The sequence below is a fragment of the Platichthys flesus genome, chromosome 2 (assembly GCF_949316205.1).
Source record: "Platichthys flesus chromosome 2, fPlaFle2.1, whole genome shotgun sequence".
NCBI classification, from domain to species: domain Eukaryota; kingdom Metazoa; phylum Chordata; class Actinopteri; order Pleuronectiformes; family Pleuronectidae; genus Platichthys; species Platichthys flesus.
The window spans coordinates 12,743,097-12,767,773 of NC_084946.1; the positions used below are offsets into that span (position 1 = coordinate 12,743,097).

General features: G+C 39.7%; 1 protein-coding gene across 1 annotated transcript in view; it reads left to right on the top strand.

Annotated features, from left to right (window-relative positions):
- The first annotated feature begins 367 nt into the window (after window positions 1–367).
- Window positions 368–24,677, top strand: part of camk1b (calcium/calmodulin-dependent protein kinase Ib) — a 34,120-nt gene continuing 9,810 nt past the window's right edge. Inside the window, exons 1-3 of the mRNA XM_062398314.1 lie at window positions 368–495; window positions 7,604–7,717; window positions 24,173–24,304. Of these exons, the coding sequence (XP_062254298.1) occupies window positions 7,632–7,717; window positions 24,173–24,304 (218 nt within the window). The 5' untranslated portion in view covers window positions 368–495; window positions 7,604–7,631. The remainder of the gene's footprint in view (window positions 496–7,603; window positions 7,718–24,172; window positions 24,305–24,677) is intronic.

Consider the following 24,677-nt stretch of genomic DNA (forward strand, 5'->3'; position numbering starts at 1 on the left):
TTATAGAAGTTATACCAATCTGTCGTCAAGCTTTTCTCTGTCTATGGCAGAGAAAAACATAATAACAATAGAACAATAACAATCTAAAGCCATTATAAAGTGTTATGTAATCATGACTCCAGTGCCAGCTGCTGGTTGTCACCCGGGGGGTGAACTAGTTCTCACCAGAGGCGGAGTGACACTCACCTCAGGGACCTGTACATCAAGCTGCAAGTGCAGCACGCGGGGAGTCACGCGGGAGGGGGCGGCGACCAATGGCGTGGCAGAGCCTTTTACCTGTGCGCCACAGCTCGGGCGCTGATTGGCCCCCGCGCTGCGGTGACGTCAGGAGGAGTGCAGTCTGCTAGCGGTGAGGCTGCAGAGGAGAGTCAGTGTGAGAGGAGAGGAGCTGCACACACATACAGACTCACACACTCACACACTGACACGCTCACAGACACACACGGAGCGACACTAGCCTCCGGAGCTCACCGACAGCTCTCTGCTACTCTTCAGGTAGGTGTCATGACACACACTCGGGGATGTTCGCTGGTTTGCGTGGTTTGACAGCGCGTCTCTTTCAGCAGCGCCTATCAGGGAGCGACACTTCACAGGCGCGTCGGGGTTTCGTGGTTTAGAGTCAAACGGAGTAACCTCTCTGTCACTTTCAATCTAAACGTCGCGGTAAAGTTTGTCGTGTTGCACTTAATTTCGCACAGGAAGCAGCTCAGTGAGAGTCATACTGACAATCACTTACTATAGATACTTCGCGTCAGGGACGTGCACAGACAATTTATGGGCCGTTGTTCTAACCTGAACCCCCTCCCCAACCCTCCATTATTATTGCACAAAATTATGCAAACCGGGACAAGCTGAACATTGTTTTTGCAACGTGTGGCAGTTTTTATTTCCAGGGAATGACAATGACTGCACAAAATTCACATCTCACACAACGGAGCCTCAGCAGACGCACAAGTCCTAATGTATACAGAACTGTTTGGAATGTTGTCACATGACAGGAGGCACAGTATGTTGCTTTGCATCCTTTTTTATTTTTTTTATCTTCTTGGGTGATAACGCAAATTATTTGGCAACTATTGGACTACTTTGCAGTTATACATTTTTCTAGTTTTTTATCCAATGGGACAGCTCGATAACATAATGAATATAAACGTTATTTATATAGCACTTTTCAAAACACACATTGTAAGCTGAGGAAATGAGAAAACAATTAAAAAGCAATTAGACCACATTGGAGCACCAACATGACAATACACATGTCTTAGAAGAGAAAGAGAGTAAAACCAAAATGAAGTAAAACATAAAATGATTAAAACAGATCAGAGCCAGATTAAAAGTGAATAAAGTTAAAGATGAATCCACACCTCAAGCATACTTGTAAAAATGTGTATTTAAGAGAGATTTAAAAGATATCATTTTCAAATGTCTCTATTATATGTCTCGGTGAAAGCCCCGGTAGTTTTATAGTGTTGTTATTCTTTAGAGCAGAAATGGTGGGAAGAATTTCTCAGTCGACTCGAAATGATGTAATTTTCCACTGCTTTCAACCACCGCAGTTCCTGAAGTATTTTTGGTTTCTCATTTCTCTTGCTCGATCCACTTCCCTCTCAAATTGCTCTCTCCCTCACACAAACACACACACACACAATACATGGGATCTTGTGAGGATCACTCTGCTGATCAATTAATAGGCTCACTTTGAGAGGAGATTTGCTGTGCGTCATCGGCAGCAGCGGCCAAATCAGCCTGTTAGTAAATCTCTCTCTCTCTCTCTCTCTCTCAGCCGCCGGGTGCACACAGGCACCTTCATGGGATCAGTTGAGGAAACATTGATGCAGATTAATCGGAACATTTCTCATACTTACAATTGTCCGTGTTGATTTAATATGTAAGTGAACCGTGACTCACAAACGGCCCTTTGCACTTCACTGTGTGTGTTTGTGCTTTTAATAACACGCTACAGCCCTGTGGTCTTTGTCTGTTCAATTGTTTGATGAGTCATTTTCATTCGGTGTGTTAAAGATGTGGAGCTTGTGCTATTCAACCTGGTTCACATCATCTCTACTTGTCTACCAATTCCAGAGAAACCCCGGGTTTTAATGAAATATTTCTTTTCAGCAGAAGCAGAAGTCTGTCTGTTTGTCTCTGTTTGTTTCCTGTTGCCTAATGTGTCCAACGCCATTGCACTAAATTTCACACTCAGCTACACGCCATTTTCACACATTTAACTGTGGTGGTGTGTTTGTTTGTGTGTGTGTGTGTGTTTCTTCTGTCCACTGCACATCACAGGGATGGGAAACCAGTGAGTACAGCTACTCTCTCTGTGTATTTACCTTAAACAAGGGTGAATGCTGCATGTCTCATAGTACCGGGAATGTGGTTCATGGTATCGTGCACCCCCCTCTCCCCCTGATCTCCAACCTTTTCAGTCCTGTTGCTTCTTGAATTTTAGCAGCTTGTCTTTACCCACCGGCCAACGGTCACCTCATGAGTGGACATGGAGGGGCTGTTTTTTTATTTTTTTTTTGGCCTCCTACATGCTCATCCGATACCTGCATGTGTCTCTCCTTTATACTTTCTCACATTTTTCGAACTCGATCCCTATCTGCTCCTGCGTGTTTTAAACTTCGACCCTATACTGCTGTCTATAGCATTGGCTGGTTTGAAAAAAAACGTCTTCCTTGCTTGACTTTGACAAGGTCCTGAAAGCTCCATTAGCTTGAATTGTGTTGTTTCAAATGTGATATGAAGTTGCCCTTTATAAACCATTTCCGGATGTGTGCACCACTGAATTGTTATGACAGAGAATAACATGGTGGTACAGCAGTTACCTGTAGTTTTCTCAAATGAACAAGCAGAGGTTGATGTATTTTAAATTACATTGACGTTTGTTATCACCCGTTCTCAGTGCATGAATTAACATGAATCTCCATACGAGCTAGGTGAAATGTTACAACCACGCAGTATGTCAGATGTGTTTACTCCAGCCTCAGTTTACTCAAAACCTGTGCCATGTCAGTTGTGTCTGACCTCAAAGTTGCTTCTGTTTTAAACACAAGTACTGTAGCATCCTGCCGAAATAATTCATGTCAAATAGTGGAAATAAGCTTAATTTATCCTTGTTGATACATCTGTTCAGTGTATCAGTTCATAATTTGACTTATAAATTCGCAAACTCACTAATTCAACTCCATCATAGTAAACCTGTGATGGATTTAAATCACCTTAAATTCAATCACTGAAAATGTCCAAAAGTCCTGCAGTGTTAAATAAAGTGAAGAAAGTCCAAAACATGCCACCTAATCCGGAACTGCATCAAAACATAATGGGTTGCTTCCTTCAACCAAATTCTGTGGTAATGACTCCAGCAGTTTCCGCGTAATCCTGCGAATTATCAAACAAACAAGCTCTAACATTCCCCTCGAAACCACATTTAAACTCACTACATCCTGATTTTTATTTGGAGCTTCACCAAAATGCAAACACACATAAATATCTGTCCCCTAAACATAAACATTTTTTTCATCAAGATCCATTAATTATTCTCTGAGAAATCGGGTAAAATGTTGAAAAACAGCAAATCTCACCATGTCAAAGACAGTGAAAAAAAAATCCTGGCTCCGGCCCCTGAAATCAGATCCATCCCAACATTGAATGAGTTCTCTCCTGACCCATACCACACCCTCCCACCAATACTTACTGATTAAGCAGTGATAGTTTGAATGAATTTGATGACATGTCTGTGTAATCAGTTATCTCATCAATTGGTTAATGTCCCCTCCCCACAAGAGAGACGAAAGAATCCCAGAAATGCTTCAACATTTAAAAATCTCAGAACCTGTTTTTTTGTCTTTTGTTTTTCTTTGCAGCCTCTGCTGCCGTCACAATGATTCGTACGCCAGATCATTTTTCAGTGAAAACATTGGAGGGGGAAAAAATCATGCCCGGTAATGGATCCTCAATTTCCACAGAGAGAGACTGGTGTCAAGTTGAAGATGTACTGGGGAATAGAGTTACAGTCGACTGTGTATTGTTTGTTTGTCCCCTACAGTAGTTATTAGACTCCAGATGGAGCAGAAGCCACCGGACGGCAGATTTACCAGCAAAGCTTTTCACTCATTTGACTAGACTTCCTCTTTCTACTTCCCCTCAGCACAGACAATTACTTCCTTGTACCTTAGGTGCTTTAAATGGCAAAACACAGCAGAGGAGACGCTGTACTGGACTAGATAAGCATTTAAATGTTAACGGTGTGCTTAACATTGTTCCAGGTGCTTTTTGTTTCCACGGTTCAGTATGTTTACACACAAAATTGCTCCTCCGATTTCACAAAGCTTGAAGTACTTGACAAAACACACTGCCTGTGAATGGACCTGGCACATGAGAACGTTTAATGTTCTCACACACAGATCAGACCCGAACTTTTAATAAGATCTCAGTAGAGCGTATTTCAGGGAGCGAACCAGCAACTGTTTTTATCCAGGGAGGATAGAGAGCTTCGGCACAAGACAACACATACTGTTCTTGAAATAGCTCAAAGCAGCCTTGTTGAAAACTGCTCTTCTCATCCAACACAACAGCTTGAGTGTTAAGAGCTAAAACAGGATCTCCATTATTGTTAATTTTTACAGGCAAGGTGATGGTTAAGTCTCAAAAACAATTTCACAGTATATTTGACGGTTCAGTACAGAGGAAGGTTGGACATATAACTACACATACTTCACACCAATACATGTCCTGTTTGCAGACAGAATATCTGTTATAGGGATTTTATTCCTTATACTAGAGATTCCTCTCACACTTCTACTCTACCCCACGTCAAAACAAAATACCCCGGGTGTCCATGGACCCCCTTTGCAAACCACTGCCCTATTCCACACTGACCTTGAACACTAAATGATGGCATCAAGGACCTAATTGTTATTTAGTATGATTTAAACATGTTTGCTGCTACCTGTTGTAACTTTATTGTGTATTTTTTGTGTGATAAATGTCTTCTTGTGTGTGATCATATGCATATTTTACCGTAATTGAAAAAAAGACAAAATTGAAAAAATGATCAATTAAAAATCAGGTGGCACTGCCTCCATGGTCATCTGGAAGTGTAGATAATGAGTTGCCCATGTAATATTTATCAGAATGTGTGAATCTTCTTGTGTGTGATGTGCTTTATAATCGGATCTGAACATTCTTTTGTGATTTTCAGATCCGAATCATAAAATACTGCAGCCACCCGTCGAAGTGACCAAAATGATACCCACCTTAGCTGCCACCTGCCATTAGACACTGAAGCAATTTAGACTCAGATACCATAGCAGCTCCTCTGGGTTTCCATGACGACACTTATGAAGCCTGACTCCTGACATTAGTGAAGGCAGCCACCGTGTGTGCATGTGCGCGTATGTGTTTGTGTGTGTGAGTGTAGATGCCTCAAAGCAGCTCCAAGAGGCCATGTCCTATTTGTCCTATTAACATTTACTGGGAGATAACAGCAGTGTTGAGCCAACCCCCTGTCTATCACTTGATGCCTCTCATATACACAGCTCAGCATCCAAACGAGCAGACTGTGAACTAACTGGGAGCAGATTAACTGATTAACTTGTGTGATTATTTTGTCTTAAACACAACAGCACTTGTGCCATCCAGAACGATGTGTTACATCATCTCATAGACAGACTGTGAAGTTGCCAGGCAAGCAGCAGGAACAGAGGAGGAGTGAGGCATGCTGATATGAACAGGGCTATTTTAGTCGCTGAGGTCTTGAGTTATAGGCACTTTCTGGGTTTAGATGATGATAGCTGTGACAGCAGGGTCCTCTGTGATCACTCCCACTCCTCAGAGCATGTTGAGGACAAACATCTGAATCATTTGATTCCTGTACATATTTGATTGTCAAGCTGTGGCATCTTGATTAAACTCAATCATTATAGAAGCTCAGTGAAGTTACAAACTAACAAGGTGATAGGGTTGTAGCTTAGGGTTAGTTCTAAACAGATAAACGGACATGTCAATGCTAGAAGGACACTCAGTGCAGTACCTCCACCATGGGCCCAACAATCCTACACATTATTGTCTGATTCCTATAGTAGAAATATACAAGAAAACATGATCCGTTAACCTGAATTTTTTGTTTACCATAAAACGAAAAAAAGAAAAATTCGTGGTTCTGCTCCTAAATCCAGATCTGCACCAAATTTGAATAAAGTCTTCCCAGTTCCCATCAATCTTATCAAAAGGTTTTACTCAATCCTGCCAACAAATACATCAACAACCAGACCCAGATGAAACTAGAAGGGCACTTAGAGAGCATAGCTCCACCATGGCTGATTAGCCACTTTATCACCACATGTATTGAGATCAGATACATTTATTACTATGTACTTGTACTATTTTCTTCAGAGTGTTTGAACATATAGACCAACACAAATATTTCAATGGTTCTTGGCTCTATTTGCTATCGTGTAGTAACTGAATAAAGATCCCCATTGTCAGATTTTCAATAAATTCACAAAATCTGTGGAATCTTAATAATTATTAACCAAACTTTTAACCTAGCACACTAGAATTTCTTTAGTAATCTGCAATGGCAACAAAACCTCCTCAGTGTAAGAAAACTAACTACTCCCTTCTGGAGGTGAGGAGCTTTGTTTAGGTTCTCTTTAACAGTGTAGAAGCTCTTCGGAACGTTTGAGTCATCTATACCATTGATGTAGTAAACATGACAGAACAACACTTATCTTCTCTTCTTAGGAATTTATGATCCTGAGTTATGTTATCTAGACCCTTAGCCCTTAGTTTTTCTGGTGTGACAGAACCTTTACTTATTAATCTAAAATAATCAGATATTGACCATGACTTTTATCCTCCCTGACATTCTCTTGTTGACTATAAAGATACTTGATACAAGTCTGTCATGTTCAAGTAACCACAACATGATTTTTATGGCAAAATAGTACTTAAGAGGAAGCAGGGTTTACCACAATCTTGAGTCCTTTGAGGGACATGCTACTAGTTTTGAAACAGATTGTTGCAATCCTCTGCAATCACAAATGCTGATGTAGTAGCAGTTTGGGATGATTCCTTTCCTGAAAGTGTGAAATAGAATCAAATTTAATAGATATAATTATTTTTCATCATGAGAATTTATTGGGCAGAACATTTTTTCCAACAGCTTTATAAACTGTAGCTGCAGGAGGTGCCGCTCCAGCTCAAATTTATTTGGGCTGAGCCACAAATGTATAAATAGTCCCAACACGACAACACTACTTGCATTTATTACACATGGTTAAGTCCAAAGTACTTTCATTTGCCTATGTATGTGAAAGATTTGTTTCAAAAATAAACCTGCCTTGTTTCACAATGAAGGGTTATGTGGATGTTTTTTGCACTGCAGCTGGCATCACATATTACGTACTATTACGTAAGTATGTCAACACAAGTGACTAACGCCAAGGAATCCAGCGATGTCATTTACAAATAAATCTCAATTAAATACAAAGTGAGTTTATATTTGCTGGATTTTATTTACTGCAGGTGGGAGAAAGTTTGATTAATGTGTTGGTATTAATGAGCACCTCTTCCTTATCCTCTTCTTCCTCACCAGTATTGTAACTGACCGTAACAACAAGAAGATGCCGCTGGGCGACGAATGCCATGCATGGAAAAAGAAGACCACAGATGTGAAGGAGAACTATGACTTCAAAGAGATCCTGGGAACGTAAGTGTGTCACTGCCGGTGGCAAAAATCTCCTGTGTTTCAGCTTCTCATTACAGCGTTTTCACACTCTGGGAAACATCGTCTTGGTTTAAATAATGGGTGCGTGGCTTTTAGATATTTGATGATGTATATCATGCATGTTTGTTAAATATTATCTTGTTTTTGTTTCTGATCCCAGTGAAAAGAATGTATCATATCATTATGAAAGTACTCGTGTGGATGGTTATGAGCGGAAGTTGACTCGCCATGAATTTGATACTGTGCATATATACTCCTGACAAGGTTATTTTTTTTTAAATGTGTTGAAAGTTTATTTAAGCTGGGCTACCCCTGACTGTTTGTATTTCATGGACGAACTGGTCGGCTATAATGTTACAGCTAGTTTTCTGCTGTAGTCGACACTCAAATAATCATATTTCTTATTATCAGCACATTAAAACAATCATTAAACCCATTTAGATGGTCTTTTCAATACTGGTAAACTTTTCTTTTACATTCTACGTTTATCTAGAACAATGCTTTTCAGTTCAGGAATTGTCTGCAGGGATGTGTCTGGAGCATCATAACAGATCTTATGACATGTTTCAGAGTGCCAGGGCCAGGCACAAGAAAAATGGGAAGATGTAGATGTTTTTCTTTCATTTTGTATTTTGAGAACGAAGTTAAAATGCAAAATCAAACAAAATCAGAGGAATATTTGTTTTGCATTTCCAAAATAAAGTGGTTGTAAATAATGCCCACTCCTGGTCCATGATGAAATCCATCTGCCAGAGTTCCATCTCTCCAAGTTTGTGTGATTTTCTTGTGGCACAATCTCTTCAAAGACCTTGTGTTTAATATTATTGTTACTAAAACTGATTCTGAAGAACAATTTCATTCATCGCAGTAACATTAGTCGTTTGATATATTCTCATAAGTTTAACTTAAATTTTACAATCTGGCTGTAAAAATTCCTCTGGTTATTTTTAATAGGATTATTTAGTAGTGTTCAGTTTGTGTAGCCTAATGCAATTAAATGTAATAGCTCTGTAGTAAATGTTCAGTAGTAAAATGGCACTGCAGTATATCTTCATGAAGCTTGTAATGCTCCACTTTTTGTTTGAACTTCCAAAATTCCTCATAAGGAAATGCAGTTCACAGTGAAGCAGCACGCCTAAATATACAACCTCATAAATTGACCACAGAGTCGAGTCAACAACTCTGACACAGTGTCGACAAAAGCTGAGCATGAAGCACTCGATAAAGATGAGTTATTGCGGTGCTGCTGCACTGATTATATTAGACTCTACTACGTTATCATTAAGAGCAACATTTAATAAACCGGTATCACAGGATCTTCAAACGGCAATGACACATTTTATTAGACCTAAGAAATCAACAATATGAAGCTACGCTGATCAAAAGAGTAGTGTCACTGTGGTAGTTATCAATGTGAAGTTTTATGATTCAAATCCCTGAGTAGTGCTGGTAAGGGGGGGGTTGCTTTGTTATTGTGAGCATGAGTTGAATTTTCGCCAAAGGACAATGAGAATGTGGTTTGGTATGTTGTTTCACACAACCGCAAAAGCCTTGACTGGCTTGACTGGGTTTTCGCATAGGACAGCTCAGTTGACCTCTTTCCGTTGTTTTGCTTTTAACTAGGTTGTGGTTTTTTGCATTTGTGTTTCCGAATAATGGGCTCGTAAGAGGTGGTAGTTCAATATCATGACGCATTTGGGTTCGTCTGTTGTTGTTTCCAGTCTTGGGTGTATGCTGGGACAAGTGCTGATCGAAAGACTCCTGTTTAGGTTTTCAGATGCTCTTCTACAGTCGAGCCACTGATTTTTTACTGTCTTCATGATTTTCTACTCGGGTTCACTTGTTGAGTTGTTGAGTTTTTCATTTTGATTAAAGGGTTTCAACATGGAATGAGTCAAAAAATGAATAACTTGTTTGAGACCATGTAAGACTGTTTGCCTCATGCAGAACATTTAGCAGGTTAAGTCCCATATCAGCAGTAATTCTCAGGAGAATTTTATTGCAAAATGCTGCTGAGTTATTTTGCCCGGTCTTCTATATCTTTCTGTTGTGGCTCCTTAGATTTTGTTCATCCTAAATCTGTTTACACTGACTTATGATGGGGAAAAAAAGCAAGTCTCCATGATATAAGTCAAAACTTTTTAAGATAGGGGGTTAGGTAAATAGTATCTCTGTCTCAAAATGATCATGGCTGAGTTTTTGGAATGCAAGATATCACCTTAACTCATTCCTTACTTCTCCCAAGCCTGACACAGTGTATATGGCAGTTTATGCTGTGTGCAATTGAGTAGGAAAACCATTCTCGGAGCTATACAGTACACTTCTCTAAATCCAAAACTAATTTGGCACTAACAACAATAGACCACTTTCCACCACCAATACATTTCTGTCCTTGTGACTTCCTGCTGGGGTTAACTTGGTCCTCTTGTCTAAATGGTTCCACCCCAAAGTGAAACGTCGGCGCTGTTTCACTATGGCTGGCAATAGCAATTTGGATCATAGTTTGTTCTCTACGAACACAATGCACAGACAAATATCACTTTTAATTCCACTATGTGTATTTTGATCTTGAATCATGGATGAAGAGGGCTATCAGGCAGGATGTTTATCAAAGGTGTCTGACACCAAGCACCCTTTACACATTCCCACATCCTTGTTGGTGTAGGATTAAGCTTTGTGAACACTAACTGAATCCAAGATGAAACCCAAGCTTGTTTTGTGAGGTTGTAAAACCTGTAGCCTCTTAGACACAGATGACACCGATGTATGGCCTCTTATTATCTTTTAATGACCATTTCTTTACTGATAAGATTTTTTATAAAGGCTTAATCCCTTTTTAAGAAAGAGCTGCAGAGGCGAAATAGTCTGTAGAAAAATTACACATGCCTTGTTCAAAATTGCATGGTTATTTTAGATTTAAGGGAAACCTAACACAGACAAACATTATTATAATAAAAGTCATAGATAAACAAATATAAAGCGATCATGCTATATAAAACAAAAATGACCTTAACTGTCTCTAGCTTCCTCTCTGCACAATGACAAAAGGTGGAATAGGAATATCACATCAAATTGATCTGATAAGTGCAGACATGAAAACCATCATTCCTCCTGTTCTCCACCTGCCCACGGTTCGGTGCAGAGCTTGTTTATAGAGAGATCACCAGCTCACCGCATCACTCAGCTGCGTGCCTCGTTCCTTTTTGCCATTGCTGGATTGTTGTCTTGGTAACAACAGGAGACACTTTCCATAATGGACTCAAACAGTCGCTATGGAAACAAAGTTTTTCATTTGCTATTAATAATCCAGCATCGGGTAAATTGTGCAGGAGATAAACTTGCTATCTTTCACAGGAAAATACTGTCAAAAGAAACGGACACATGTTTTTCTAGATATGCGCTCATGTGTCAGACCTCCCTCACGGACCATGAAGGTCTATAACTGCTATAAATCATCTCATGAGGAAAATGTTAATTATCTTTTACACATAGAGCTCTATAAAACTCCTTTTAATTAAGATAAATGCTTATTGAAGAAGAGCATACTCACATTCTTATATGACTCATCGCGTACTAAAGTATGCTGTAAGATTTGTTTTTTTCTACAATAATATTGTCAGTGCATGTTACCATATGTTAAATACACCATCTGTAACAATTACTTCTCACCTTCCTTATTTCTTTAAAATGTCTCCTGTAACACAATCGTCATAGATGTTGGCATTTTAACATGTCCCGGTTTGTACGGTGAATCTCCAGCTGCCGCCACATGTCTTTGTAATTAAACCAGATGGGGATTAATAATGCACAAACAGGCGACAGCACTTTCACTGCAATCAACTCAAATCCTCTCTTGCCGTCCTTCTTCCCTCATTTTCTCTTACTTACGTTAATCTGTCTATCCGCCCCCCCCCCCCCCACACACACACACACACACACCTCTCTTTCTCTCTGTGTTTGTTTCTGTCTCTGTCCAACCCATCTCTGTTTCGAAACCACGTCCCTACACCCAGAAATCCAGCTCCATTCTGGCTCCCCACTCCTGTCACCTGCTCTGTTTCCTGGCTTCATGCTGTGTTCACTGTGGAACAGACATCCTGGTGTGTCCTGCCGCCCTTTGATTTTCAGCTCAAATTAAAGCTTTCCTATCGTACGGGTACACAACCGAGGACACAGAACTCTAAGACTGATCCTCCTCTGGGTTATTGTAAATAAGACAAGTGGGTTTATTGTACGAACAAAGGCACATGATATAAAGGGCATGGTACATTTAGGGTGTGTCCACATCTACTTGAAATTTGTTCTTGTACTGCACTACACGCTATAGATTTGTACATTTACCTTGGGTGTGTTTTTCCCATGACATGCAAATACAACTCCCACTCCCTTAGAAAACCAGGTGTATTTACACCTTTGCAGAATTGCTATTATAATGGTGGGTTTGCCAGGTAGTAAGTGAGATAGCTTTTCTGCAGAAGAAAGATTTTCACTATTTATAACAGCAGATCATTTGTGTGTGTGCGTGTGTGTTAAGCAGCGTTTTGTGAAACAGCCAAAGCAGCCTTTTCTCATCAACGTTAAAGAAAGGATCTAAATTAACCTATTCTATAACTACTTACATTTTCATACGGCTTCCCTGAACTTTCCTTGGCTTTTTTTCCAATATTGATCTACTCTGCTCTGTCCAATGTATGATGTTCAGTGTGTCATCCTGGCTGGTTGGTCACATGATCGGAAAACTGATATTTCCTGTGTAAATGCTGTAGCTCTGTTATATGTCACCACAAACAGTTATTAATGTCCACTCCGTCCAATATCCACTGCACAAATTCATGCTGGGTTTCCATCTGTGAACAACCAGCTCACAGGTCTGTGATCAATGTAGCCACTGTGGATACATAGAATATCTGTTCTCTAATAACGATAAAAACCATAATAATAAATAGGGGTGACAAGAATGCCATTGAATAAAAATTGTAGCGCATTTTTATAAAATATACTTTAAGAGTGATTCAAACGTATGTAAAGAGTTCTAGATTCAATAAAACAATTATAAGCAAATCGTCTTACCGTTAAATTTGGATATGTTTTCTAATAAATTAGATTAATGCATAGTGCTTATTTGCAAATTCCTTTTCACAGCTGTATCAATGTGGATATTTTTACATCAGGTCTGTAAACAGCTCTTGAGTTTTTCTTTCACTGTTCCCACACTTAACAGCAGATGTCAAGATTTCTCGACCAATGACATGGGCCATTTCTTCTTTCCTGACTTTTAAATGGCTGCACATGTTCTCATGCCGCGAGCAGTAAAGGGGGGAAACTCTCTCCACTTTCAACCCAGAATGCATTTTAAAACCCATTGGGGACGGGACAACATGGGAAAGAGTGCGGAATCATTTAAAATCATTAGGGCTGATGGATTGTCCCCTGCCTGTCTCTGTAACTTATGTTGACCCTGGTAGCCCAAGCACTCTCGTATGACCAGCTATTGATTTGGGGAGAATAGTGTGTGATTGAGAGAGAGACGGACCAGATGAAAGAGCAGATAAAAAAGACATGTTTTTGGTATTGTAAATTTGTAACTGACTGTTGTCTGCCATCTCTCTCCCCGTCTCTCTGAGTGAATCTCTGTTATTTTTGATTGCGCACGCTTAACGTCTCTCATTCTAGAGTTTCTCAGACATCACGAGTGAGCTTATCATCCTCATTGCCTATATTCAAAATTCGTTGCCTCTATTCAGGAAATAAATAAAATAGAAATGGTTTTAGAGCCTGATATTTCCATTAGACAAGCAGTGTTTGAGTATAGGTGTTTCCCTGCTGACGGTTCAAATCTTGCGTGCGAGAATCCAGCAAGAGTTTTTGTTTGTTTATGACACGTAAATGGTCGTCTGGCTGGAGAACAATGTGGTCGTCAGAAGAGGAACCTTTGCTCCACTTGTTCCCTCACGCTCGTGCCTCTCGCCTACATTATAAAGGTTTCAACACTGATTCACCACTTTGTCTGAGGGCTCTCTGTTTCTGAGTGGAAGGTTCGATAACTCTCACTGGTGTGTGTGTGTGTGTGTGTGTGTGTGTCACTGTGCACAAGACTATAGGGAACACTATATATAGGTTGTGTGATGCTGTGTCTGCCTTAGTGTCAAATGCATTTGAATTACAATGATGACATAAACAGTTATTTATAGACCCCACTGAAAGATGTTATAAAATGTATACCGTAGGTGTTATATACCGTATGAACTGTATTATCTTAATAACAAAGATTTTTCTGTACAATTAGTGGAACTTGCTCAATTACAGATCCTCTTACCAAAGATACTGCATCATTGAAAGTGTTTCAACCACACTTGTGGTCGAATCAGTTAAAGCAACTCTCATATCAGGCTACAACAGGACAAACTTTCACTATCAAGGCAATATCACCCTGTCAGACTTCTCCTTATTTTGCAGCTATTCAACAAGCAAATCACAGAGTTCATTCGTACATGTCTCAGTAGTGTGTTGATGAATTGTATGTTTTGGGAATACATGAAATGCATGAAAGCAGTCAGATGTTACAGTCAGTATGCAGAGGCACAAGACAGAGCGGCGTTTGCTGTGAGTCATCTACAATAATCAGGCTTTTAAAGTAAAATTGTAATTCAGTGCAGCAGCTTGGGGACGATCTGACCTTTTCTCATTTCACATTTCACTTCATTAAAACCACCATCTACAAATGTCTGGATTCACTGGAAGGGATCAGCTCAAATTATCCTTCATCTCAAAGTAGAATTAATGTTTCTCCTGCCAGAGTTTACAAAATTGTAGATTTTTATTTGCGAGTTTCTGAGTGTCACATTAAGTGAAACAAATATTTGGGAATGTGCCGAAAAAATTGCTCAATAAATGCATGATGGTTAATGGTAAATGGTTTTGCATTTATATAGCGCTTTTCTAGGCTTGATATCTACTCAAAGCGATTTACAGTACAGTTTAACATTCACCCATTCACACACACCTACATACAGCGCATCTTTTTGCAGAACTTTGTTATTCTATGGGGGGCCATTCAGGGTTCAGCATCTTGCCCAAGGACACTTCGGCATGCAGATGGAGCAGACTGGGAATCGAACTGCCGACATGCAGGTTGGAGGACGACCACTCTACCCCTCAGCAACAGCCGCCCTCTTCATGTGTATGGGGCAATGCAGCTTTTCTGTATAGAGTGTGCATGTTGTCCCCGTGTTAACATGGATGTCCTCTGGGTACTCAGGCCTCCTCCCACAGTCTGAAGACATGCAGGCTGGGGCTAGGTTGATAAAGTAAAGATACTCTTATTATGTGTGAATGGTAGGTTGTCTCTATCAACCCTGTGATATGCTGCGTGCTGTCCAGGGTTTACAACGCCTCCTGCCCAATGTCAGCAGGGATTGGCTTCTGTCTCCCCCCAGCCCCCCTGACCATTACAGGAAGGAGGATCATGGGATATAGATAACGGATGGATGGATTTGCATGATATGTTATGTTTTTAGGTCATTTTAAGCAATATCTTTATCCCATACCTATAAGAATACCACATTACTCTGCACTATACCACCGAAATGCTTGGTTGTTTTGTTTCTGATTCCCAGATAGTGAGCGTCCCGTTGTCAACAAGCTTTCATGTCAGCACGCGATTCAAAGATTTAGTTGAGTTGTAGCCACTAAGGAATTCAATGCTTTTCTGGGTGGTATTTTTATTTCTTCTTCATTATTCAGTGCTTGTCTGAGTGAACTAGAATCAAATGAATTCAAAATGATGATGAATATAGTTCAAACAAAAGGAAACAGCCACCTTTCTGGAGCAGATGAGTCTCTCAGCCTGAGAGCTTTCCCACTTCATCTATTTTTCATCTGTCTGTTCCTTAACTGTCCCTCATTATCTATCATTTAAAATGTCATATTTATACAGTTGTATTAGTGACATGTCTTATAACAGTCTCACTTGTCTTCATCCTCCCTCTAATGGCCACGACATGTCTAGAAATCTAAAAATAAATAATTTTTCCTTGTTTAACTTTTCTTAGATGTTTTGCTTTGTCTTAAAGGTCCAGTGTGTTAGATTTAGGTGAAAAGGTGTTATCAAATTGTACGGATTGTTGTTTTCTTTACCTGAGAATTTGCTTTTTATATTTAAATACTTTATATTAACATCGTGAGCAGGTCCTCTCTAAGGAGGCCGCCATGTGTTTTACAGTAGCCCAAACTGGACAAACTAAACACCTTTTGAGTTTTTATGACAACTGACGGCTACCCCAGGTTCTCCTTAATGTTTGGAAGCGGGGGCGAGTTGAGGGGTATTCAGCTGCAAAATGAAACCACTCGATCTCACTAAATTTTACAGACTGAACCTTTAAAGTTTTATTGTGACTGAGCTCTTGGATGAGAGGGAGAGAGAGAGATAATACCTCCCTTCATGAGAGCGGAGGAGGTACACACTCCTATGCGGGAGCACAGGACAACATGTTACTGTGTCTGCCCTCGTAATTCTGTCCCAGACACAGATAAGACCATACAGGTTATGACTAAGACTTGTGACAGGCTACTCTTTCTCTTCCTCCTCTTCTTTTTTATTCAGTGCACAGACATTATTATGCTCCTCACCATAAAAAGACACATTCCAGAAACAACAATCAACAGAGCCGCTGATAGATTCTGAGAATAACTACACATTCTACACTCTGAGGCTGCAGCGATCGACAGAGTTAAACCATTCTTTGGAAAAATGACAAGCTGGAACCGTTACCAAGTCGGACCCAATCCTGAAAATCCACCCCTGCTTATGGAACCCCCAGCCCTTCAGCTCTGCCCTGACCTAATTCTCAGCACAGCTCAGCTCAGCATGGCATAGCCCGCAGTTCCTGGAATACACACACACATATATATGCCCACTGTCTGGCCCACTTATGCAACTCCATCTGCACACAGCAATATACCCCTCCCCTAACATTTTTATGTCAACTTGCAGGCTTATCATGTCCATCTTCCCACAGTCTTTATCCATTGTCATAATCCCTTATTATCAATATGCCGTACTGGAAAGGTTTCCGCATATCAGCAAACTGTCTAGAAAAGGCATTCCCTGTTTTGTTTTTTTAATCTCCACTCACAGAGATCCTCAGGGAGCATCTTCTTCACTTTGCAGCTTAATTATACCAATACAAATCTGATAGGGACTTATTTCAAGTAGTTTCAAAACTGAAGAAAGTTAGATTTATATTTTCTTAGGATACCGTGCTTGAAGTTTTAATAGCTAAGCTCCATTAGTAGACAATTTACTGAACATTCACCACGGAGCAACATTCTCCTTCTATTTGTTGTGTCTGCTGACAAATTCAAGTCAACTGTCTCCGCCAATCCCTGAGCACAATGTTTTTGTCATGCTTGATATTTATAATTGGCACCAGATGTAAACTTGCCATATTCACCCACTCCTTTTCCATTCTCTCTTAAGAACTGATCATAGCTTTAATTTTCAAGGGTAATATTTGTTTTAAATTATTATAATATTTTTTGGGTAAAAATAACTAAATCTTACTTTATTTCTGCAAATGCACCCCCTATTTTTTACTTAGTGTAGTCGTTCAGCTGTCTTGATATGGTTAAGCAATTTCCTCTTGTTGAGCCAAGTGTGGAGTTCACTGAGGTCTCCAACCAAAAGTCACTGGCAGTGAGTCAAATACAGCAGCAACATGGCAACACTCATATTCAACGATTATTCAGATGAAAGTGAACGAAACATGATGGCATCAGGAGATGATATTTGTTATCAGTAAATTAAATAAATCCTTTTTGTATCCAAATCTTACTTTTCATTTTGGTGTGTTGTTTTGAAATCATTTCTGGCTACTAAGTATTCCACTATATTCGCCAGACAGTAACTTACTGTCTCTATGTCAGTTTGCTGGGCAGCTAGCATACAGTGAGTCTCTGGAGCTTGTTGGTAGAAATACAAGAAGCTTGCGGATTCTGGAAATATCTCTGGGTTCACATAGCAACCTGTCATTTTACACATGGCCATTTCATCCATTTTAAACATACAAAAATTGATAAGCAGCTTTAAGATCTTATACTTAAGATCTCATTCTCTGACAATTCTATATCTTAATAAATCCAGAATCATGCTTACTTGTACAAAGCTGATTTGGTTGGGCAGGTCTTTATGTTTGGAGGGCCCACTGGGCAAAGATGGTCTTTTTATGTTTCAGGGCCAGTATCCCAGTTGGGCGTCTCTCAGCTCTTATTGGACCAGATGGTGCTTCCCTATGTCTCTCTGCCCTTTCCACAGTTACCATTTTGTCATCTGTTTGCATAACTTCTTGACCAATTTCTCAGCAGGACAGATGGCGCGGTTGGTTGTAGCTTGAGAAATGATGGATTTACAGAAACACAAAATACAAAGTGAAGGGAGGTTTCAATTCTGGAAAGACCACAACATATGAGGCAAGTTTCCTTGCTTCTTTTAAAAAAATGTGTACATGCCTGAACACAGCATATTTACTTTACATATTTGCATTGGCACAGGCACCTATGTAACACAGCAGATGGTGAGAGCAGACGTTAAGAGTGGGGACTGAGACCGAACTCCCGTTAATACCGTTTCTTAATGAGGCTGTTACAAGAAATAAAAGTCATTGGAACTCATCAGCTGGCCTGGTTTTAACTCTGTGCATGTCATTATTTTATGATTGTCTGCTAAACACTTTTATCTTGGTTTTCTGTGCCTGTGCGTCTGTTGTAGTGGGGTTAGCACAAAAATATGCACGATGACATGCAAGATCCTTATTCCTTGATTTTAATTTCCTTGGATGCACCATGTTAAAAACATTTTGGGATAAACTTAAAAATTAAGACCTGACCACAATCTAGTTTTTAGCTGGGGTGTGGTCTGTGTGTGAAATCGAGGATGTAGTTGAAAACTGTTTTGTATCAGCAGTTAAGAACTAACATTATTGGGTTATATTCACATTTTTCCTGTGAGTCAGCGGGTTTATTTGATTTTAAAATAGCCATGCTCCATATAAAGATGTTCTCATTTGCATTTTTTTTCTATTTCGCGTGTGACAACAGATCAAGTGCGATATAGGGGCACACACGCAACCCATCAAGACTACAGCAGCAACTTAACAATGACATAAATCCATAAATTAAAGATGATGGCACTATAAACTTGGATGTTTTTTTACAAGCGAAATGCATTTTCTCTTTCAGAGAGAAAGTTAGAGCTCATCAAGTCTATGTTATCTGCCTTGAGGTTAAGTGAATTTAACGCATGAAGAGGTTTGCCTTCAGAAGGAAAGACTGGTGACTCTCCTCTACAGAAAGAAGCTCAGGTTTGTTTAAAACGGGGCTGGATTGGTCTCTAAGTGCTTTTGAAATGAGTTAGTAAAGGGGCCTGAAATGTTGAGTTACAAAGGCGCTAAATTAACAAAACCTGCTGTAAATGCTCGTCTGATGTTTCCGACGCGGTTTGCGTAAAATTCGAGTGGTGAGAGCAGTTCCAAACTCACTCACACCTCACTCACAGCCCAAAAGGTTGTTTGTAGCGACAGAAACTAAGCAACACAAAGTCTGAAAGTCTGTAAGTTCAGAGACAGAAACTGGTCTGAAAGGTCTGAATACAGATTTTATACACAAAGGCACAATGTTGGCTGCTAAAGTTCAGGCTGTCTCAATTTCACGTAAATATTTACTCTTTTAGAGGCTTCCCACATTTAAATTTTGTAGCTGCTTGTCCGTGTTTAAACATTAGTGTAAAGTATTTGCACAGTGAATGTCTCGTCTGTGAACACGCCCTACTGTTTGGATAGTAGCAGTGAGCGTGTCTCTATTGTTTTAAGTTGCTAATAACTGTGCTGTAGTGTGGGTGTACTGTTTGTGTGTCCGTGTCTGTGTGTGTATCCTCTTCCTGGACATGGGCCCCCCACAGGTGACAAGAACATCCTGTTAGGAACAGGAACTGCTAAGTAAACACAGCTGTTTACCTAATAATCCAACCGAAACCATTTCTGTAGTTAAGCTATCAGCCAACTAACCACATGACTCTGCCTCCATCAAATAGTCATCACAATCATACTCATACTTTCTGAACCTGTGCTCAGTGTGCTGTGTCAGTGACAGGCAGAAAATTGACTTTATGTATGTCTTTCCCTGGCTTTCTATTATAGATTCTCCTTTTGACCGAGACATTTGGACAAGACATATTGAGCAGTTTGAAGCACAAAGTTTACTATAACATTCATCTTTTTAATGGCTCTTGCACAACTTGAAAGAGAAGTATTATTCTTTTCTACAGGACAGGAATGTGGATGAGTGAGCCTTCACTGTCAATAGGAGACAGAGGACAGGGTTTAAACCTGTTCATCAGTGTTTCAGCATTTATATCAAACATGAAAGATTAGCGTTCTTCTCCTCTGCCTCCTTTCAGCTATTTAGTAGCTTTCTAATCTCACTATGTCTCACTTGGATAAACACTGACTTGTTTGTAAATAAAAGTCATTGACAGAAGAACTAAGCAAAACAGGTTTTGCATTGGCAATGATTTGTGACATGTATCTAGGTTGAAGCAAGCTTTATATTAATAATTAAAACATATTTGTATTTCTACAAATGGCAACGATAAAATGCCCTTTAAATTTGATACACTCAGAGGTATTACAACTGTGTTATTTGGTCTGCTCTGACCATAGACTTTATATAATGATGGACATGACAGCTCCCAAAAAGTGAAGCCAGAGCATTTTCCTTGCCCCCTGGTGGTTGGTTGCTAAATCCTGCCTCCTCCACGTTAGTGTATGAGATAAGGACCACATTAAAGAAGATGGCCTCTGTCCTTTTAAGTAGACACTGATGTCTGTACAACTTCTTTACACCTGCTAAGTTTGCAGACATGGCTAAAAACAAGCTCCAATTACAGCATGTCTTAACCTCTTTTTTTGTCAATGCAACAGTAACAGATAAGCAGACTATGCATAATCAAAGACACATTAGTGTTCTCAGATGTTCTCATGGTTTATGTGAACCACTGTTGACACTTCCCCAGAGCCCCTTGGTCTGTCAGTGGGTGCATGGAGAATGTCAACCAAATCCCCCAGATGCGACAGAGGAATTTGCAGCACTGACACCCTCCTCCACACTGCTGGACTCCTTCCATAACTAATGGTCTTTCTGTGGCAGTTTTACTTTCTAGTTGAATTGTGGCCCCACTCCCAGGGTAATTGCGAGTTTGATCAGTGTTCCCTAAGCTTTGAGGTTAACGACAAAAGAAGCAGAATGTATGTCACTTTGGATGAGGGGGTTATGGAATCAGAGAGTAAATATGCATTTTGAATTCTTCAAAGTTTTACGTAATTTCCAATTTTGTCTTTATCAGCACCATTCTAAGTACTGCTCTGACACCTATCACATCTAAATTGAGCTGATCGATGTTGACTTGTAGGATTCCTGATGAGTAGCTGATCATGAGACATTTGTAAAGACAATCGGTCCTTAGTCTGTATATTTTAAACAAAACCGGCTGCAGTGAAGGATAGAATACAAACTGATACAGTAACACAACATTTCGAGACACCCACAAGGATTTGATATAGCAAAACTAAAGTGAATATACATGCAAATTGATATTCATGAAATGTATGAACCATTTACTTGCAGGTCAGAAAGTGCAGGTCAACCAGCTCTGATGATATCTTTTCAAAGTATGTGTTACAGGTTTGTCGGCAGTCACAAAAAAATCAAGACAAGATGTTGGTTTTCGGTTTGTTCTGCTTTTGGCAAACTGTGTAGAGCTGTGCAGACGTGTTTACACCACAGTGTCACTCCAGGGGATAGAGGTCCTGCTTGGTAGCAAGTATAGTCTCCTTTCTGAACCGATGTCTTTAGTTGTGTCATTGTTGGAGACATCAGAGAAAAAGACTTGTGTTAAGATTAAAGTGCGTTTTTTACACCCACCTGGATCCCAGTGGTTTGGAGATAGTTATAATGCTGTGATGTGTTGTTTTGCTGTATTTTACTGTCAGCTGTAAATGTCCCTTTTAGGTGATCCACAGCTGTGAGCCTGCCGATGCATAAGAAACATTTTCTAACATAGTTATTAACAAAATAATGGAAATTAATTAGCGCTTAAATAAAAAAAATCTAAACAATTAGACATGGAAATATGTTAGACTATTTGGTCAGGTTAGTTTTAAATAATGAAGGGAGTTATAACGAACAACAGAACAGAGCTGCAGGGGACAGGCTCTCATTGTGGTTTGTAATCATCACACTTCCTACACAACATCTCCACAACATCTGTAGTCCTTCCTTGTTATAATTAAAATGACTCTGCAGGTTGTGGTTCCTCTCTGTCCGCTCGCTGCAGAGAAACTGTACGACACAAACCGTCAGCTGTCGCCCGTCAACATGTTTACACATATCTCAGTCTGTCTCTGCCAACATACTGACTGTCTTCTCACGTATACTGATTAGATAAAGACCTGTTCCAAAATAAACATGCATTTGTTCACTGTGCGTTGAGGTAGTGTCTGCGAAAGATGCAGAACCTGAGGAAGTGCATTCATTCAACTGGAGTTCTACTAGGAAACTCCTAAAACACCCACCCAGGACTGTGGCTTGTTAGAAAAGAAAGGCTGACTTAAAAACTTTGGAGTTCAACTAAAAAATACATAAAAGTTACTGTAGCTTTAATCTGATTTCAATATATGACCATGTTGTCTATCAATCCAGCGTAGTACATATGAAAAACAAAGGTTATAGTATGAAGTGGTAACTTTATTTTGATGAGCTTGTATTTATTTCAAAATTATCAGGCAGTTGTAGTAGCTTTTGTTTTATTAGTTTATTGCACATTGAAGATTGTTCCGTATCTTATCATTGCCTGTAAACTTTAACCATCTATGTTGGCAACTTACTTAAGTGTGATGTTGCATTGATGCCGATTCAGACAACTTTGTTAATCCCAGGAGGACAAATCATTTCCACAGCCTTGCCCATTCATATAAATGAAACTCCAAAATACCGAATTAAGAACACAAACTATTATCAGCATCCAAACATCAACGTCAGACATCAGCAAGTTGAACATGTCTGCATGATAATAAAGAAGTCTCTTACATTTCTGTGACGACTCTCAGCATTCAATAGCCGGAAAGTGGGAGGAATGAAGGAATTTAAGTTTTGGTTTGTTTCCTGTATATTATCTCTGCCCTGAGGGGCTTACAGTGAACTCCCTGAATTCATGTTCAGACTGAAGAATGGTACTTCCTTTTGCCTTCCGGACCACTTTCTTGATCCAGAAAGAGCACAAGTAATGTTGTATCTCAGGTATTGGATTTACAAATGTCTAATTTGTAAATAGATTTTAATCCAACATCTTAGGTGCAGTTACAACTGTTTGGTGCTTAATAATATCAAAGTGTCTGAAAAGCAAACAAATATACTACTACTCAGTATTTCTTTCATCTTGAGTGAACTGTTGACTTACAGGCTTGCAATTAATGGGAATCTTTATATAAACACACAGTTGAGTGGTTCTTGACTCTCTGTTTGCTGTGTACGCCTCAAGGGTCTATTAACCAAAGGTGTGTGTATGAGAATAGGGTAAGCAGATCCCAATGTGCTTATTGTAACAGCAAAATATTTGTGTGTGTGTGTGTGTGTGTGTGTGTGTGTGTGTGTGTGTGTGTGTGTGTGTGTGTGTGTGTGTGTGTGTGTGTGTGTGTGTGTGTGTGTGTGTGTGTGTGTGTGTGTGTGTGTGTGTGTGTGTGTGTGTGTGTGTGTGTGTGTGTGTGTGTGTGTGTGTGTGTGTGTGTGTGTGTGTGTGTGTGTGTGTGTGTGTTCTTCTTTACCTTCAACAAACAGTATTCCGTCGTCTTCCGGATGTTCGTTACTCAATGCTTTTGTATTATTAATCCTAACATAATATAGATTTTAAAATCTATGAATCTAGTCTTTTTACAGCTTTGGCTCTGAGTCAAAAATCATCGTTTTAAGTGTCTGCCTGCCTCTGTTGAAACATATATTTTACTACATTATATTGCCAGAATGTCAACAGTGGTCATACAGTTGATTGATCCATGGTTAAAATTTAAATCACTCTTTGGCTTGAACCAAAATTTGTCCCTCAGATAAACATCATATCTGTGTTTCCAAATCGTTCCACCGCATTGCAGCTTCTCCAAAAGCAGCAGCAGCAACTAAAATACTTCAGGTGGAGGCTGAAGCTAAAAATAAACATTATCTGGCATCAATAGACCAAAAATTCTTCCAACACTTACATGTAAGCAGCCAAGATGTCATGAAAGAGAGTTATTTTTTCTCTATGTCACAGATCCACATGAAAAGATGTGTCTACACACACACACACACGCAGTGATAAATGACAAGAGCCTGATTTGTTTGTTTGTGTCTCAGGGGAGCGTTCTCCGAAGTGGTCCTGGCCGAGGAGAAGAGGACTCAGAGATTGGTGGCTATAAAGTGCATCCCTAAGAAGGCGTTAGAGGGCAAGGAAAACAGTATAGAGAACGAGATAGCCGTCCTGCACAAGTAAGTGGACTTCAGAAATAAATGACACTGTATTTCTTTGTAATGTAGCATGATGGTAACCTGTTAAAACTAGAATGGATTCACATCAAATTTCACACACTCACAGATAAAAATCACCTAAATATTTTCATCAATATCCATTCCTTATTCCCTGGAAAATGTGTGAAAATGTCAAAACATTTCCAAAGAGGGTGATTCAACATTCCTCTATCTGCTCCATTGTCTGGATCTTCGCCAAACTTCTCATGGGTTCTCGCTTGGCCCATGTCCCATCCTTACATCAAGTTTGATGGAAATCTGTTCAGGTACTTTTTTTCGTGCTCCTGCTGACAAAGCAAATGCGGGTGAAAACATAACCTCCTTGCCAGAGGTA